At 40.1% G+C, this 20,518-nt stretch overlaps 1 protein-coding gene across 1 annotated transcript in view; it reads right to left on the bottom strand.

Annotated features, from left to right (window-relative positions):
- Nucleotides 1-227: 227 nt before the first annotated feature.
- Nucleotides 228-20,518, bottom strand: part of EAF1 (ELL associated factor 1) — a 29,855-nt gene continuing 9,564 nt past the window's right edge. Inside the window, exons 3-6 of the mRNA XM_006258123.4 lie at nt 20,211-20,347; nt 18,109-18,275; nt 9,508-9,738; nt 228-4,949 (exon numbers count right to left, since the gene is read on the bottom strand). Coding sequence (XP_006258185.1) covers nt 4,903-4,949; nt 9,508-9,738; nt 18,109-18,275; nt 20,211-20,347 — 582 coding nt within the window. The 3' untranslated portion in view covers nt 228-4,902. The remainder of the gene's footprint in view (nt 4,950-9,507; nt 9,739-18,108; nt 18,276-20,210; nt 20,348-20,518) is intronic.

The following is a 20,518-nucleotide window of genomic DNA, read 5'->3' as shown; positions in this document are numbered from 1 at the left end:
TCAGTGCCATTAGAATGATCCGTGACTACTTGAAGAACAGGAATAACTCCATTATCTGACAACTGTAGTAGATTTATGCCCTCTGTGGATCATCTACTAGCAGCAGATGCATAACACACTGAACAATAAAGTTTGAAGTGCTACTGTAAGTGTGTCCTCCATGGTACAATTCCACTAATTAGTTTCCCAGTTAAAAAAGAAAAAAAGAAAAACATGCACACACACACTTAGATTGCTGAACTTCATTTTTTATTTAAATAAATTGAATTTGAAAGAAATTATAAAGCTTTTTGCTGTAATTTTTTTTTGTTGATAATAAGTGTAAACACACATCCATCTAGTCTATGATAAAGCAAACTATGCAAATAAACTTTAGGCACAGTATCTTTAAAATTGTTGTACTACACTTCATTCAAGTCTGAGTTATTCCTAACTGAGTACCCATCTCTCTGACACCAGAAAAAAAACACCACAACTTAGAATGTTTTCTTATTAGTCTTTCATCTTAATTTTAATTGATTAACACCAGGCTTCTGAAAACATTGGGTGTTCTACATTTTTTGGATGATGGAGTATTAAGTTGTAGAGCACATACACAGAGCAGACCATATGGCTTTTGAGGGAGCAGGATAAATGTGCACCTTATGGTAACCGTGTACATGTTTTAGTTTGGTTAGCTTGTTTAGTGTCTGTCTAATTTACCAGATCTTAGTGGTTGGAATAAATGCAAAAATGAGGGAGAAAAATTTCTATAAACAATTGGACTTTTTAATATGTTCTGGAGCATATGTTAAATTCCTTATTAAGTTGCTCAGAATGGATACAATTCAATTATTAAAAAAAATGAAAAGCATCGATTTGTATTTAAATTGAATCTTTCCCATTTTAAATGATACATTTTTCTTTTTTCAAAATAAATCTTTATAATTAAATTTGAAGATGGGCAACCTACACTAATGTCTAATAATGTAAAATAAATGAAAATATTACATATTTGCTGCTGACATTTTAAAGAAATGAAAATCCCTGGAGTGGTAGATGTCATCTGCTAAGCACCCAGAATAACCAGTGTTAGCTGAAATGCTAAACCAGCTTTTAACAACAGTTGTTTCTTCTGCAGGCACAGAGAGGATATTTTCTTCATTTCAGTTTCTTCAGTTAGTTCAATCCATATGAAGCTGATCTGATTGCACAGGAGGACATTTTGTATTCCTCTTCAATAAAAGCTAGATCTGAGAGAAAATCTGCCTGTTCTACTAACAGTGCACAGTGACCAGAAACAATGGACGTTTATAGATGTGCTCCAGGTGGGGGGAGGGAGGAGGGTGCTTTAATTAGAGTAGTTCTGAGACCTGCTCTAATTAAAGAACCTGGAGCATCACATGCATCAGCATTCCCATGTTCAATGAGCTTTAGTTAAAGTGCTCCCGCCATCATTTTTCAGCACGAGGACACTGATGCACGTGATGCTGGAGTCTGCTGGAATGCAGTAATTACCATGCTCCAGCAGACTTGATTAATCAAGTTTTCTCCAATACACTGTAATGACAGTGCACTGGAGTAGTCTTTCTGCACGTGTATAGGCACCCAATCAGCTCAATTCACTAACTATAGTTAACAAATTCACCAACTACAGCTAACACTTCTTTATTTAAAATATTTATATTGTGAAATATGTTTCGATAAACTATTTTTTTTATGTATTCTGCGCATTTAACTCTATTTTATTTAACTAATAAAAAATGTAAATGGCTGTTTTATGCATTTTAATTAAATTCCTGTTTCTATTAAAATAGAGCTTGACACAAATTATGAATAAAATATTAATAATCTAATAAAAAGAAATGCATCATTAACATTTCCAAACCTGATAAAAATGGAAAAAATAATAATTTGAATAAATGCAAGTTAGATGTGTATCTCTAGATGTGTATAGATATGGTCTATCCTCCTGGGTCACAAAAAGAAGTGCCAAATATAGCATAAACAATATACTGTATTTTTAGCTGCAAATCAACACATTTTAATGGTAACTATTCAGGGTGGGAGTGCAGGAACAGCCTTTCTACATGAAAAAAGCCTTAAAGAATAAATGTAAAGCAAGATAAAATTGATTTAAATTAAGGTTTCCATCTTGCTAATTTAAATTATGACTGAAATTAGTCTACCCTGATGTTGTTTTTTTCCCTTTTAAACTGTAGAGATTTATTTGAATAATCAGCAAACTTCCTATGAAATGCCCACGTTTTAGAAAGCACATGCCACAAGTGATTTATAATGCAAGTATTGCATTGCTGCATTTTCATTTTAAAACAATATTGTAAACAGAATGTCAACTTGTGCTCCAATAGTAGGGAACTAATAATAGATAAATACTTCCCTGCTTATCTGAACTGTGAGTCAGTGGAAAGTGAGGAATAGCATAATCACTGATTGGGCTGCAAACTAACATTAAATTAAAATAATGCTATATCAAATTAAAAAAATAAAATAAAATAAAAAGCTTTTACAGAATGGTAAGAAGAGAACACCTGTATTCATTTTGCTCATCGGAGGGTGGGGGGAAGAATCAAATAACTGTTGGTTATAAACCATCAACTATATTTAATAATTGCTTGTAAAATATGTATCCGCATCATAAAACACTTTTAAAAACAAATATTTTTTAAAAATGAAAATATGTACAAGAATGTAAAAAGATGCCTACCTAAATATGTATCTAATGCAGAAAAATAAATCTGGTTTATTTATAGTCTTCCTTCAAAGTCTCCTAGATCTCCAAAATATTTTTTTTAAAGCAAAAAACTAACAAACAGCAGATAAAACATATACATAACAGCAGACTAAGACATCACCAGAGAAGTAAACATTGAGAACTAAAGATGGAGGGGGTGTCCACTTCAGCTTTGTATTTCCTAGTTTACATTAGAAATATAGTGCCACTTGACCTTCACCATGGGTTACATATTATAAGCCCTGTGTTGAAAAGCCAGCATGAGATCTACACGCCATTTATTTTCCATGTAACTATTAAAAAAATAAAAGGTGAATTTTACCTTAAACAAGGAAGTATTTCTTATTGTGAGGATCTTATTGTTTGGGAACTCACAGAGATCCCAACAAGAAACAATCTGGGGAAAACGCCATGTGAGATACTGTGGAGAACTTTGGGTGTCTTTACATGTGCTCCAGGGGTGGGGCACGGAGGTGTTTTAATTGAAAGTGTTTTGTGTATTCAGCGTCTCATGCTTCAAAATGGCAGCGCAGGTGCTTTAACTGAAACTCATTCAGCGAGCTTCAGTTAAAGCATCCTTGCCACCATTCTGAAGCACAGGGATGCTGAATACACAGGACAAAGTTGCTGAAGTGTGCTAATTAGCCTGCTCCAGCAGACGAGATTAATTGAGTCTGCTCTGATGTGTTGTAATTACAGCACTTTGGAGCAGGTGTCCTGCATGTCTACAGGTATCCTTTGGCTTTCCTTGCTGTTTTTGATGGCCATTGTTTATTCAGCTCTTTGGAGTACTCATTTCAAAATTGTACCTATGGGTGCCTGCAGACGTGCCAGGAGACTTTTTCCATGTGCTGGAATTACAGTGTGTCGGAGCAGACTCGATTAATCAAGTCTGCTACAGCGTGCTAATTAGCACACTCCAGTCAGCCTCTGCAATTTGTATATCAGCATCCCCGTGCTTCAAAATGGTGAAGGTGCTTTAACTAAAGCTTGTTCAATGAGCTTTAGTTAAAGTGCCCCTGCCACTATTTTGAAGCACAGGGGTGCTGATACACCAGACACTGCAGGCACTTTAATTAATTAAAGCACCTCTGCCACTCCCGAAGCACATGTAAAAATACCCTATGAGTTTTAGCTGTACAGTGGCTTGGATTTTCTCTCCGGTTCCCAGTGGATTACTCTGGAGTAACTTAAACAGTGTCAACATTCAGCATTTAAGACATTATAGGTAGAGACCGAGGTATTTAGGTACCTAATTAATTGAAATGGGAGTTAAATGAGACACTGAAGTGTATTAAAGAAAGATGTCTTGGTTCGTACACGAGACAACAGTTAGGTTTCTAACTTCAAAGTTTTAATTACATACTTTGTTGTGAGAGAGTCAATGTCCTCAGTGCCCATTATTATACATAAGATGGCATGCATGTACACTGCTCTACAGGGGTTGTTTGTAAACAAAAATGGAACAGAATTTAAGATTATTCTCCGTGAAAATGGTGATAGCAACTGAAATTGTAGTTAAAAATTATCCTGTAAGGCACTGGTGCAACAAGGTTAGCAATTAAGACTGGTGTTCAGGATCTCTATTACAATGGTCTAATGTATTTCCATCATGTTAAGTCAAAACAGTAAGAAAGAAGGCATTAGAAAAGTCTCAAACAGAATTAACCAATCCAATGTTGAAATTTAACTTACAATGCTCTCACTTGACTATACACTCCAGTCCTTACTCTGTTGTGTTTTTTTTATTATTATTTTAACTACTTGCTGGCTCTTGTCTAGAAATAAGACCGGTGTATAGGATAAAGTACAACTGTACTGAACATCTCCTGTGAACAGGAAATATTTAGGTTACGTCAAGAGATAATGGATTATGCCTTACAGATTGTTAAGGGTCTGGAACACAGATTGGTTTATTGACTATACATGTCTATTTAAAACCTTAAAAGAATAGAATATACACAAAATGTACACTTCATACACAAAGTAAAACCATCCTTGTCTTCGGTTTAACATAACATTGGATATTTTATAGAGTTACGCATTGCTTCTACTAAAATTCCACACATGAAGCCATCTTTATACCAGCTCCTTCATCAGCAACAGGCTCATTGCAAAGTAAATTAGTTCTTCATATATATGCAGCAGAAACATTGAAAACTCAGGTTCTAGTCATCACTGTCACTCCCAGACTCGCTCAACTGCAAGTCATTTCCTATTAAAAAAAAACAACAAAACACAGGGGCTAGAAGTTAATTCATACTTTGATTATATTCAAACTGAATAATTATTGCATTTAAACTGTAGGAGATTTAAACAACAATTACACAGGCATGAACATGAATGGCATCTCAGAAGCTCATCTAATATAATCACTTTCTGGATGCAAGAACATTAACATTTGCAGAGTTTCTGTACAGGCTGATCCAGGCACAGTTGAATCTCCTTGGCTCCACAGCCAGAGAGGCTACTCCCTATTCAGCAAGAAGCCTTCCCTTGTCTAGCAGCTGTGGAATGAATTCCACAGTCTCCTCCCAGCCACACTGCCATATACGGCTTTGGGGCAAGACACTGGGAAATTTTTCTGGCTCCATCTACACTATTCAAATAGATTTTTTTTCTTTAATGGTAGTTTTGGTAACAAAGGCAGGACCCAACAAGTAATGATCAGTAGGAAAAAATCTGAAAGTGGCAGTGCTCAAGAGAACTGGGCTGACCTCACATGGCACTCCTTTTTACAAGTCAGCGAGGAAGGGCACACCCACTGCTTCAGAGGCTCAGGACCTCACAGCATACTCATTATATATAAATAGCACCTGCCCCGCTCTTAGAGTGTTCTGGTCATTTACATTTTTGTAAGCCTGCCTTTTCCAATATGCCCATCTCCCTTTGCACCCCTGCTTCAAATGCAGGTCTGCTGTAGAAGACCTACTCAACAGATACCGTTCTTAGATTTCTTCTCCCCAAAGTCTCTCTCCAAACTAATGTTGGGGTTTCCATGGTACATCACCTTCCCCAGGGTGGATGGTGTTCATGTGACAGATAGGTATCAGTGACTTGGATCACGGCTATATGCTGGATCAAGTCTCTGGAATATGAGCATATTCCAAGCATGGCAAAACTGCCCTCCTTTGGGTGCAGGAACATGAACATACACAAGTTACTGCATGGTAAGCTAGTGAGAACTTAGTGTGTTAGTTACTTTGAGATATTTGCTAGTGTACATACTCGTACGCCACCACAGCTGAACACTAGATTGTCCCATTTTCACTGAGGGGTAAAATCCCTCCTGTTTACAGAGGGAAGTGAATACACAGGCGACTGGTGTATTTTAAGCTCACCCCCTGGCTTGCATAATGGAAACTTGATTGTGTGACCATACCCTAAACTAAAGCCTAGCCAAAGTCTACTAAATCAATGGAAAGTCTCTCTCAGACTCTAACAGGCTTTAAATCTCGCCCTACAAGAAGAGCTGAATACTAATTAACAATATTAATGGTTTTCCATAGGTACTGGACTCATTATGAATTGTTAGGATGCACTATTTAGTCAGTTCATTCCAACATTGCACTGACAGTATCTGATATCTATTTGAACATGTAAATCCTATATTTATTTGCATACAAAGACGCCCAATTAACCATTTGCAGGGCATCAAGAAATGTACTCATGACTGCCACAGGCAAAATTAAGAATTCTTTATGAAACCTAGTCCTGCCTTTTTGTAAACACTGTATTGAAAACTGATTAAGATTTTTCCCCAAGGATAAATCAGTTAATTGTAATAGTTGACTGTTCTTTATAAAATGGAGATTTTAAAAGCCCTGCTATTCTATCTCCATCATCCCTTCCAAAGCATGGCAGGAAAGAAAAGATACAGTTCTTCCTCAATAACAAGTCCAAACTACCTCATCCCTCACACCTTCTTGAGTGCCAAAAACCTCAGCTGTATCCTGAAAATTTCTACAACAAAGTTATTTTCAATTACCAAATCTAAAGACCATTGAAAACCTGAGGGCAGCAAGTTATTTAACTGAATTCAATGCAAGTTAAGTAACACAAGAAATGCGAGATCAAAAAATGAGCCATGCAGTCTTTTTCATATTTAGTTTGCTTGAATCTGCTACAGAAGCCACAGGCTTTGTCACAACTTTTAAGTCTAGTTTTTCAGACAATGTGGGGGAAATAGACAGGGAGCCCATGTCTTTTGACATGGGTCAGCCATGTAGTTTCCTCACCCTTCTTCCATCTCCTACAGTGTGGTCAGGGCAAGAAGAGAAGACATTTGAGGGGACAGGATTGCATAGTTTAGCTAACCCAGGGGTGAGCAATTATTTTGGGCAGAGGGCCACTTACTGAGTTTTGGCAAGCCATCAACGGTGGCATTACAGGCAGCCCACGGCAGATTAATATTAATTTTCTAAATTTTTTAGGGCCCCCACAGGCCGGATAGAATGGCCTGGTGGGCCGCATCTGGCCCCCGGGCTGCATTTTGCCCACTCCTGAGCTGACCTGCGCTATACTGAATGTGAGGTTGCAGGTTTCTGGTAGACAGAAAAAATTACACTGAAAAGAAAAAGCAGGAGAAAAGTGTTGTGTAAACAGCATGGCTAAATTAATGTTGTAGGAACAACCTTTGTTTCTGAAACATCCTGGTTTTGGAGTGCTTGATGTGTCAACCTTAATACAACATTAATAGTATTTACATTTAGTCTCTGAAGCATTCAAGAAAAGGGAGGGATAAAAAGCCCAGTGATACACAGTTTAGGGAGTTTGCTGTGTTTAATCCATTAAGCCTAGGCTCAGGCTAAGCTAGGGTGAGGCTATGCTCCTCACCCTCTTCTGGCAAATTTACAAACTCTGCAGCAATCAGGGAATCTAAAAACAGCAGAAGTCTCTAAATCTACATAAAGTTCAGTTCTGTACTCTTTGTCAAGGTTACAGGGTGAGCTGCATTTCTTCTCCATCCTCTGTTCTCTTCAAGTGTTTCTTTCTCTGACCTAATGCTTGCACCTCTCTCTGGGCAGTCCCAGGATTCCCTTAATCTCAGACCTGGGCTCAGACTATGCTCTGACAAATAACAACTGTGATTTCTCAGCAGGCCTAACTGGGATCAGGACCTGCCAGTCCTTCAAGAGCTGTTGCCAGTGCTTAAGACACAGCTTTTTAAACCAAAGAATTATTTATTCTTAGCAGTAAGAACAAAGCAAAGCATAAGTGAAAGGATTTTAAAACAACAAAAGAAATGCACACATACCTAGCTTATCTAAAACTTATCACCCCTCCAAAAGCTTGGGAAAGCCTAACTTTCTCAGGACCCAAGATAGGGCATCTGTCAGTCAGATCTCTGCAAACAGTGCTCCCATAAGTAGGGACCTACTAAATTCAGGGTGGCTACCCCTGATTTTGCGGGCAGAACATAGGACCTGGCAGCCCTTTTGCAGGCGAAGCACAGGGGGCCTCCGATTAGCCAAAGGGCCCTGATGGCCCCATCCTTCATCGCTGAACAACTGCAAGGGTTGCCTGTCATATGGCTCCACCCATTATGATTAGTGGAGGGGCAGGACCACATGACAGGAGCCTGTGCAACCAATCAGTGGTGAGGGGCGGGGATGGCAGCCATCTTGCCAAGAGCAGGCAGACACCCCTCTCCTCCTCCCTCTGGGGAGCCAGCATTTTCTTTTCAGCAAGTTCCCCCACAGATTTTGCGGGCAATGCCAGATTTCACAGAATCTGAGAAACTGTGATTTCAGTAGGTCCTTACTCTGGTCAGAGGGAGACTTTGTAACGGGTCTGTTAGATTTCTTGGCTCCCAGCCAGGTAAAGCAAAGCCTTTGTTTTTGCAAGCCAGGTTCATATTTTTACACCCCTACATTGTCAGCCTGGGTATGACCATAAACTGCATCCGACTGGAGGGCTTGGTGGCAACACTGGTGGGGCTACTCGTGGCAGGGTAGCTCCTATAAAATACCACAAATGTTGCAACCTCCGGAGTAAGGTGCGTATAGGGTGCCTCAAAACCATAGCCCCCACTTCTTGTGGGTACTCCTTGGTTGGAGAAAGACTAAGGGACATCACCCCAACAGAAACATGTCCTTACTGAGGAGTCGGGCAGTCAGCAGCAGCTCAGATCTGTTGGTCTCTGGCAGAAGCTACAACCATTGAGGCTCTGAGCACCTGGACTCAGTCTAGCCTTTGGACTCTGCCTCAATGATCTAAAGGGGGTGCGATAGGTCTTGGGCAGACTCCACTCCTTCATATTCTTACCTAGGTTTACACGCTGAAGTTCTTAGTGTGATGGTCACACAGACCTTTTCTGCATGCACCATGATCCAGAGGTCAACAGTTGCCATGAACAGCATCAGCCTTCAACCAACTAACACACAGATAGCAACTTCACAACTTGACTGTCCAATCCACATTTTTGGAAGTTCAGATTTTTGTCTTTTATTTTAAATAAAAAAAAAAAAAACACCAACAATTCCTTCCTCCTTCACTCAAAATGCCTCACTTCCACCCCTCCCCTACCCCATGGGGCTTTGCTGCCCAGTCACACACGGGGCCTGCTTCAAAACCAAGGAGCCTTTACAAGTTCAGATAAATTCGACCTTTTGGCTATAAGATGTGTTGTCCAGATATTTAAGCCTGTGTGCATGTAACTGCTTGGGATAACTATTGAGTGAATTACGTTCTACAGACATACATTCGCATGCTTAGAAAACCAGCAGCCACACACAGCTTCCCACACTGAGAAGGCACAAACCTTTACTTACTGAGAGTGTTCATGAGCTGATTGCTTCCTTGTGGCCTGCTGGTACCGTTAGCAACAGGGTTTCTGTTGTTGTACTGCTGGTGGGTTGGCTGAGAAGGGGAAATGCGTGCAGACTCTTCACCACCACTGCTAGAGCTTTCATCGTCACTCCCAGAGGAGCTCTCCGAATCAGATGAGCTACTACCGCTGCTGCTACTCATCTGCTCAATGATCTCCACCTCTGCTCTCAGCTCTGGAATAAAATGAAATTGAGTAGGTTGAAACACTGAGGGATGCCACGAGTTATGGGGGGGGAAAACAAGAATGTAAAGCTTCAGTAGCTTTGTCAAACAGTTTCAGAATCCCAACATACACAAGGGACTTACTTAAATAAAGGAGAGGTGAGGGAAGACAAAACACTTGAAACTGTCCAAAGACTGTAGCAGATTCCAAAGAAGCAAGGTTATAACTCCCATATATTTTAGATACGCAAGTTTCATGAATCTAAAATAATTTCTTCCCATGCTATTATTATTATTATTATTCAGTATGCAGAGTACCATGCCCTTTACAGACAAAACAGTCTCTTCTCCAAAGAGTTTGTCAACACAATGGGAACCCACGCATTAGCAGTTCCAGTAACCATATACAAGCATAATACAGCAGTTGTATTGACAAGATCTTAGCCACATTGCTAATCAGTTCTAAGACAAAATACCCAAACCACACTGCCATTGTGTATTTTGAATATGCCACAAGCTGTGAAAAAAACTGCTTAAGAACCTTTAGAACATGTTGGTGGAACTATTTCTTTAATCCCTCCAGCCAAAAAGTCCAAATGTTCAGGGATCAGATGGAAAGTAACATTAAAACTAGGGATTTTTATACTCTATGTGCATGTGAAGTCCTTAGAGTTCAAGCCCCACTGTGCTAGAGACTGTACTCACACACAGTAAGAAATGAGTCCATGCTCTAAAGAACTTGCAGTCTCAGTGGACAAGACAGAGAGCATGGGAGATGGTAGGTATAAACATCCCTGTTTTACAGTTGCAGAACTAAGGCTAAGAGATCAGGTCACTCAGGAAGTCAATGATGGAATCAGGGATCTGACTCAGATTTCCCCAAGTATCTCTTCTATCCCATAAATCACAAGACCATTCTTTCTGTGTAAAGTATCTTCAAAATAATCTAAAACAGAACCTTTCTAGGCATAAAAAATGTCATAAAGATGATCATTACTTTGAGCCTTCCTAAGAGCACTGTGTGTTGTACCAGACAAAGCAGCTGGAACCCACCCCCCATCTCTTTCCAGCACCACTGGGGGCAGGAGATGGAACTAAAGAACCCTACTAAATCTTGGTCTCCTTTGTATTTGGGAGTGGCAGTGACTTCTTCTGGCTAATTACACACTGGATTAGAAAAAAAAAAGTTTCCTTTTCAGCAGTCCCTGAACAGACCGGTTGTCACCTGAAGTTCCTCTATATGCAGTATAACTATTTTTATTCTTTTTGACTGAAAAAAGATTCTTTTTTGGATTTACATGATTGGGCCTATGAGGGAATAAGACTTTGTAAACTTCTAAGGCAATTTATCTCCCTCTTCCTCCTTTCCCAACTCAGTCTTGCAGTTTTTAAAATTCTGTTTCATATTTGGATTTTAAGATGCATGAAGAGCGCTCCCCAGCCACTCCTTTCAATGTATTCCCTGCTGATGTATTTCTAGGATTCTACAGTAACTTTCAAGGATGAAAGACACTCTCTCAGGACTTAAATATGCAATTTGGAAAAACCAAGCACAAGGTAAACTGGACCTAGCCCCTCTTTCCCAAGTGGAAACCCCCAGATATGAATATCTTTCCTCGCTAGCTTAATTTTATACTTTTTCCACATCCCTTGTTTATATCAATGCTGATAATCTTTTGAAGACCTTTTTTCTTTGGTAAAGACCAAAGCAAATTAGGTATTTATTACCTCTGCCTTTTTTGTGTCCTCTGGGATCCCTCACCTTCTCCACTGAACGCTTTCCCTGATCTTTCTTTTGCATCTGACACATTTGTAGAACCCCTGCTTGCAGTTTTCAACATCCTTTTCTTCCGCTGCCTTTCTAAAAGGCAGGGTAGATTTGCACCATATAGAAAGTGTGCGTGTGTGATATAGCACATACAGCAAAAGTGTAAGGGGAGTAAAATTAGAATACAAAAGACAGAATGGGGTGGAAGGGGTGGTGGGGAAGAGAGAGAGACTATGCTGGAAGAGACAAGCAGTAAACCCATAGGAACAAAAGATTAATCTAGCAGGAGGGAAAGGAAAAACATCTTGGTGAAACTGGTGGCAAGATATGGTGCCAGACTGGATGTGTGGAAAAAAGCAGAGAAAGGAATAACAAAGTTACACCAATAATATTGAGCATGAGGAACTGGGCTGGAAAATTGCTTATCATCAGCAACAGAAACTAGCAAAGTTTAGGCCCTTTTCCAATCAGCTGCTGCCTCATGGGCTTGCAGTTTCCTTCAGGAGCTTTCTAGTCTTGTCTCTGAGTACCACACACTTAATATTTCAAATCATTTACCAGTGAGGCCAAGAAATCTTTGCCTTCACTGGTGCCACAGCTGCTCTGTATCATTAAAAACATATCCTGCAGAGCTTCCACAGGATTTTCAGGGAAGTCAGTTAAATCCCAGTTGTCTTAGCATGTCAAAGGTGGTAGCTGAGTCAACAGCAATACCAAGGTCCTAAAGGAAAAACAAGGCTGCTTCCTTCATGCCAGATTTTACATTTTTCCTATTCATCTGTTATGCTGACTTCTTTTTATAGTCATCAGTATAGACAAATTGGAATTCTGGTCTTTTTTTCTGTAAAGGCATGATGATTACACTGCACAGTCAATATACCAATTTAACTCTGAACAATCAGATACTTATCAACATACCTTTTGTTCCTTAAGGTCAACAAACCAAGTCCATCCAAATTAAGTTGAAAAGACCACAAGAGTCAAGAAATGCAGTAGTTGGTATTACTATATACTTTATATAGAGCTTTTTGACATAAGTCTGCTTTAATGAGTACATGCTGTCTAGTAAAGTTGACTGCTGTGGGAATTTTTAACATTTTTGTTTTAAACACCTGATTTCTTGACTTTTCTTTTTTAAAAAGTGAAACAATCTTGCAATTCTACACAGAATAGTCAACATCAGACATTTCTAGATTAAAAGAAAATGAAGGTTAGGAAATCATTAATATAAAGATAGCACCTTCCTTCTCCAACAGATCTGCTTCTGGTATATATTCAATCTATATCAAATCCACTTACTTCAGCAACTAAGACCAAGGCTGCTGTTCTCAGCTATCAAAAGATGAATTGCATTTTTATTTGAGTTCATGCACCTTCCGATCTACAAAGTCTTTGACTAGCCCTGATTCTTGGAAGTACTGGCTGCATCTACACAAGATGCTGACTGCGCAGTAGCTCGTTACTACTGCGCAGTAGAGTCGCAGGGCACAACATGTGATGCGATGCTATTGCGAAGTAGTAACAAGCTACAGCTCACTCAGCATCACCAAAAAACTGTTTGGGGACACTACTGCACAGCAATGATAGTTACTGCTCAGTCATTTAGTACTTGTGCAAGCATCAGCATCTTGTGTAGATGTGGCCACTGAGTGTCTAAAACTACTAGTACTAGTAGTAGTACCTAAAAGTACTACCAAGGCTACAACACATTGTTGATGCCTAACAGTTGCAACTATAAGGCCATGCATCCCAAGCAGAATATAGGGTAGAAGAAAGGTTACGCAAGACAAAGAAAACAATTTGATTTGGTATTGTGAGTTGGTAGAGAAGATAGGAAAACCAACACTGCACAGTGAAACTCAATAACTTTGATTCACTGATATCCCTGACACACACTATGCAATTCTATGCTGTCATTTTTATAACGTTAAATTTTAAAGTACAACTGCAGTTTAGGTATATAGAGCCACTCAACTTTTAAGCAATGAATTCATAGTTTTCAAGCAAAATACATACATATATACACACAGACAAACACACACACATTTTTTTCTGCATATTGTACATCTTAATTATGTCAACATTGCCACAAATGCATCTGCTGTGCTCAAATATGCTTTATTCATGTCAGCAATCCTCTACTCCCTCCCCCCATACACACCACAATCTGGTCATTTATTTTCATTGCTCAATGAAGTGTGGTCAGATGCAGCTAAGTATTCATAATTGGCAAAATCCTTGTGTTATTTTGGCTCCTTTCTGTTACACCAAGAGGCAAAAGGTTCATAAAAGGTTTCACAACCAGCAGGGAAAGGATTTATTTGGTATAGGCACTGTGGAGATGGCCATGAGGCTGGCTCCTAAACCCTACCCTAGGGAATATATCAAGGACAATAGGGGTATGTCAGAGGTGTGACTGACTGCAGAGATTCTGCAAGGTACAACAGCCCACATCCTAGTGTGGGGAAGTGGCTTTTACTTAAGACAAGCTCAGGGGCCTCTCCACTCACTTAGCAACTTAATTATGTCATCCCAGAAGGATGCAAAGGTAGTATAGAATCTCTTTGGACCATCTATCCCCTGAACATTATATTCTGTGTTGTGCCCCTGAAGGCAAGTACAATTGTTCTATCAGCAAGAACTATTCTGCCAATGGATCCATTCCCTTTCTTACTGGGACTGTTTATAAAATATCCTCTCTATGAAATACAACCTTGATCTTTGGCAGACAAGGTTCCTTGGGTGAATTTGATATCTTTTATTAGACCAACCCAAATGGTTGGAGAATAGTTATTAAGCAAGCTTTCGGGTTCAAAAACCCTTCGTCAGGCTAAGGACGCTGCAGCAGTTGCTGCGTGCTGTTCCTGGATGGAATGAAAAGTAAAGAAGCCAGGGGCTGGGCTGGGCTGGGGAGTCAGTTGCCAGGCAGATTGTAATGTATCAAAAATCCAATGTCTGTGTTTAGTCCCTGATCTCTAGTATCCAGTAGGTTGATGAAATGGAGCTCATAGGCTCGTCTCTGGGCTGTGTTGTGTAAATTTCCCTTGAGGATCAGGACTGAGAGATTGGAGAGAGAGTGGCCCTCCTGTGAGAAATGTGCCCCCACCGGTTATTGGGTGTTTCTGTCTTTGATGGATTTCCGGTGTGCGTTCATTCTGGTGCGCAGTTGTTGTCTGGTCTCTCCTACATATCTTCCATCAGGGCATTTGGTGCATTGGATGAGGTATACTACATTCCTGGAGGTGCAGCTGTAAGATCCTGGGATGCTGATGGCTCTGTTGTGGGGTGTAGTAATAGTGGGGGTGGTGGAGATGTGTTGGCAGGTTTTGCATTTCTTGTCATGGCACGGTCTGGATCCTTTTGGTGTGTTCTGGGGCTGAGGAAGTTTGCTTCTTGTGATAAGGTTGGCGAGGTTCGGTGCTTGTCTGAAGGCTAGGATGGGTGGCTCTGGGAAGATTTTTTTAGGAATAGGGTCTTTTTCTAATATGGGTTGCAATTTTTTGAGGATTTTCCATATAGGTTCAAAGGATGGGTGATAGGTCATAACCAGCGGTGTGCGATTTGTGGGTGTTTTTCTTCTGTACTGCAGCAGTTCTTTACGTGGTATCCAGGTGGCTCTTTCAAACGTGAGATCTACCTCTGGATGAGTGTCCTTGCTGGGTGAAAGCCTTTTTAAGATTGGTGAGGTGGCGATCCCGGGTGTTCTCTTCAGTACAGATGCGGTGGTATCTGAGGGCTTGGCTGTATATCACAGCTTTTTTGGTGTGTTTCGGGTGATTGCTGGTTTTGTGCAGATATGTGTGTTGGTCTGTGGGTTTCTTGTATACTGTGGTCTGTATTTTACCCTTCTGGATACTGATCATTGTGTCTAAAAAGGGGATGTTGGTGCTGGAGTATTCTAAAGAAAGTCGAATGGAGGGATGGTGACTGTTGAATTTCTGGTGGAACTCAATTAGAGATTCCTGGTTCTCACTCCAAATGATGAAGATGTCATCGATATATCGTAAGTACAGCAAGGGTTTGATGGTGCAGTTCTTGAGGAAGTCTTCTTCCAGGTGGCTCATAAAAAGGTTGGCATACTGTGGGGCCATTTTAGTGCCCATAGCTGTTCCCATCGTCTGGAGGAAGTATTGATTATTAAAAGTGAAATTGTTGTGTGCGAGGGTGAAGTGTATAAGCTCAGTGATATCTTTGGGTCTGTATTCTGGGTTGTAATCTTGTTCCTGTAGATATGTAAGGCAGGCATGGATGCCATCCTGGTGTGGGATGTTGGTGTATAGGCTGGTAACGTCCATGGTGGCTAGGAGTGTGTTGCTGGGAAGGTGGTCTATGTTTTTAAGTTTCCGTAGCAAGTCATATCTACACAAAACCAGCAATCACCCAAAACACACCAAAAAAGCTGTGATATACAGACAAGCCCTCAGATACCACCGCATCTGTACTGAAGAGAACACCCAGGATCGCCACCTCACCAATCTTAAAAAGGCTTTCACCCAGCAAGGACACTCCTCCAGAGTTGAAAGAGCCACCTGGATACCACGTGAAGAACTGCTGCAGTACAGAAGAAAAACACCCACAAATCGCACACCACTGGTTATGACCTATCACCCATCCCTTGAACCTATACGGAAAATCCTCAAAAAATTGCAACCCATATTAGAAAAAGACCCTATTCTTAAAAAAATCTTCCCAGAGCCACCCATCCTAGCCTTCAGACAAGCACCGAACCTCGCCAACCTCATCACAAGAAGCAAACTTCCTCAGCCCCAGAACACACCAAAAGGATCCAGACCATGCCATGACAAGAAATGCAAACCCTGCCCCCACATCTCCACCACCTCCACTGTTACTACACCCCACAACAGAGCCATCAGCATCCCAGGATCTTACAGCTGCACCTCCAGGAATGTAGTATACCTCATCCAATGCACCAAATGCCCTGATGGAAGATATGTAGGAGAGACCAGACAACAACTGCGCACCAGAACGAACGCACACCGGAAATCCATCAAAGACAGAAACACCCAATAACTGGTGGGGGCACATTTGTCAAAGGAGGGCCACTCTCTCTCCAATCTCTCAGTCCTGATCCTCAAGGGAAATTTACACAACACAGCCCAGAGACGAGCCTATAAGCTCCATTTCATCAACCTACTGGATACTAGAGATCAGGGACTAAACACAGACATTGGATTTTTGATACATTACAATCTGCCTGGCAACTGACTCCCCAGCCCAGCCCAGCCCCTGGCTTCTTTACTTTTCATTCCATCCAGGAACAGCACGCAGCAACTGCTGCAGCGTCCTTAGCCTGATGAAGGGTTTTTGAACCCGAAAGCTTGCTTAATAACTATTCTCCAACCATTTGGGTTGGTCTAATAAAAGATATCAAATTCACCCAAGGAACCTTGTCTGCCTATATCCTTAGACCAACACGGCTACAACCTAAACCCCTGCAACCTTGATCTTTCCCCTTTTTGTGCCAGCCAAATGCCCTTATGTCTAAGTATGCAAATGGACAGATGTTACTTTGAGGTTCTCTCCAATATAGGCTGTTCCAATAACAGAGAAATGATCATACACTAACCTTTTACACTTAACCTTCCCAGATATTAAAATGATCTCTCTGTAGTTTCTTCCCTTAACTAACTTCACATATTTGAAATGTCAAAATTAAAAAGGTATAAAACAGTGAGATGCTAAAAGCATCAAAATTCACAAACCCATAGACTTCAGCATTGTCTTTTGACCAACATACTTCAAATTTTATACAAGGAGTAAACAACGTGCTCCAGGCAACATATGGGTGCTTGAAAAGTGAAAATTTCTCCTAGCGCCTAGTGTAAGTTGAAGAAAATTTTGCTGAATAATGTAGGGTAATTAATAAAGGCTAAGTGTACAGGAAAAAAACAGCTATGTGGGGCAGAGAAAAACTCTAAAAATAAAAAAGAAAGGAACAGCATGTTCTTAAAGACAAACAAAAAAAAAAAAAAATCAATTCTAGTCCAAGCCAAGAAACCCAAGAGACCCAGATAAAACCTATATTCAGAAAGCATCTTGCTCCAACTGCACTAGTCACAGTAAAACCATGCACAACACCATCTTGGTGGAGAGGGTAGGGGCAGAGATTGTGCTGATTAATGCCCACAAAGGCCTAAATGGTGGCCACATGGCTGGTTGAGCAGATATGTTTAGTTAAGACACTAATATTTACTATCCTGCACCCTTAAGAAACTTGAATAATACAGCAAGTATATGGGCATATGATCCATACTGTACACACCTAATCACTATCAAAGTTACATGCATACAGGACTGGATCTTCTTCTGCTGGCTAAACTAAGCAAACAACTCCCATAGTATCCAATTGTTACACTGTTCAAGTTTTTTAGTTCTGTTTTTACACAAGGAATATTTTGAAAGAGATTAAAATTATCAGCAAATGATCTTCATAAGACAGAGAGATGAGCAAATATAAATGCCTAGATTGACAGAAGAGAATAACTAATTAGAACGAGTGACAGAGAACACAGACTAGCAGTCAAGTACCAATAGTAGATGCTTTTAAGTCTTTATAAATACATAATCATATAACAGAATAAAAAACCTTTACCTCTCTTAATGTCATCCAGCTGAGGTTCAGGTGAAGGGTTGTCTTTCACAGGGGAGGTTTTAGGTCCAGCTGCTGGCTTGGTTGGGGCTCTGAACTGTGATGAAGGCTGCGAGGCTCGGGCAGACTGTTGTTCTATTCGGGCCTGGATCTTACTGCTGCCCTCAGCTCTGAAACAACATGCATAATATTGGAATACTGGTGGTGCCATAGAACTGTATTAATTTTTCCTAGTCAGATTCATGTTCCAAATCTATTTAATGATTTCAGTGTGAATGCCTATTTACTTTGCAACTTGTGGAGCTTCACTGCAAATTACATATTGTAAGTGCTACAGTGCCAAAAACTGTTCTCTTTTAGTACATGACATTACTGCTGTTTAACAGGAAATCTGCATGTGAAAAGACTGCAGGGTTGCATCCTTATTAAATGTATTTTAAGTCTATGTGAGATTTAGCAATAACATATTCTGTACACAAAAGATTTTAGTTTGCCATTGAATATTTATCCTTTTAAAAACAAATTAGATATAGATAACATATTTCATCCTGAATCATCTTAAGTTGGTTAGGGCGAGGGTCAGCAACCTACGGCCTGTGAAAACTTTGGATCCAGCCCACAAATGTGGGACTTTGATGGTGGGTTCACTCCCTGTACCACTGCAGGGGATGAGTGCTAGCAGTGGCATTGGCCTAGCACTCGCCATCCTGCCTGCCTCTGACCCAGAGTGGGTCATTCCAGCCCGCAGCTTGAAAAGGTTGCCAGTCAGCGTACATCTAAAGCTGCAGTGTAGCATACAGATAACCGAGCTGGATACTGCGAAGCAGTATCCATGGCTGCTAATTTACTCTGCCAGTTTGTGAACAACCTCAGGTACCAGAAGCAAACTAACAGCTCTCTCAATAATATCTCTACACTACACTGGGGCCTGCAAATGCTGACAGACCCACAGAAATTAAATACATAAAGACCAATTTTTCTGTCGTTGATATGCAGCTTTGAATCTGGTGAGGGAGCCGGGTCTAATACTCCTCCATTGTAAAGAATGCCAAGCGATCTTTAAAGATGTAAAACTGTGATCATGACCACTTACATCTCATTAAAAAAAAAAAAAAAGACATGAATGACCCCCAAAGTAAAGGGTCCTGAAGTACCATGCTGATACACTGACTCAGAGAGAAGTGGGACATACTGAATCATGAGTGCCAAGCTGTTTTTAGGGGGTCTCCCAACCGACAACCATCCTGGCCCCAATTTGCATCTCTAAAAAGTTTTGGGAGGCCCTCAGTCAATGGTTCAATGACTGTAGTGATGCATTTTTAACATTTCACATTTTAAGCTACTTAAAAATTACTTATGCATGAGATATTTAAATAACCGCACGCTCCTTAAAACTCAACTGAACTGTGCTCAACGGTGCCTAAAGAACTCAATTCACAGACTTCAGGTGCCTAGCTATCAGCATGACTACTTTGAAATATATTTTATCTGTATATTTTGTGGAGTGTAATCTGTGCACTGAGGTATGAATTTCAGATCTGGCAGAAGTTCTGACCTCAGCAATTCTTTTAGGCAAGAACCTACAACAAATAATTATACATCCATTATTTTTCAAGCCTTGCACCTTTAAGTTTTGGCCTTTTGCTCTGTTTTGTATATTTATCTACTCTATGCAGACATGTGTTTCTTCCAGTTTAATTAGTATAAGTAACTAGAGGCTTATGACTTCTGCAGAAAGTCTTTAGGTCTGTTACTGACAAATCTAACTGGCCATTTGCTGGGTTGGCACTTCCAGCTTTACTAGAGATTCCTGAAAGTCACCCAAACTTTTGGCCAGCTTAAAAACTTTGAAAATATCAGCTATTACCGGCCAATAATTAATTATAATGATCTCTCTTCAGTAATGGGCATTAAACCACTTACACCCAGATATACATATACAATAGAGATTTACTTGTTAAGGCATGATTGGTCACACTAGGTCCATATGATTAAACATTATACAAAAAGTCACAAGAAATCAAAGCCATCTCCCAAAAGAACACCATTAACATTAGCTCTGGCAAAAATTATTTATATGAATTCATATGTGTCCCCAGTTTTACCTTGTTTTCTTGACTTGAATGCTGCTACTAAGTTTTTCAAGCACATATTCTCCAGTGTCATGATTGATAATAAGTACACAGTCCTTCTGGTATGGCCTTTTATTTCCTTTGAAAACAGTCATTGGAGGAGTTGAGCCCTAGTATTTAAGAAGTACACATTCATTTGACTATGCCCACAGCATATAAAAGCATATGAAAGGTAACTCTAATGAATACAGGCATTTCTCTGACTTAGGACCAAGAAATTATTTTATTTTTATTCAAAACATTTGTTCATTTTAAAGGGGATAAATACATTTGTATGGATT

This window comes from Alligator mississippiensis, chromosome 5 (genome assembly GCF_030867095.1).
Source record: "Alligator mississippiensis isolate rAllMis1 chromosome 5, rAllMis1, whole genome shotgun sequence".
Lineage (NCBI taxonomy): Eukaryota > Metazoa > Chordata > Crocodylia > Alligatoridae > Alligator > Alligator mississippiensis.
Note: the sequence above shows the minus strand (reverse complement) of the source record. Positions and strands in the feature narration are given on the sequence as shown.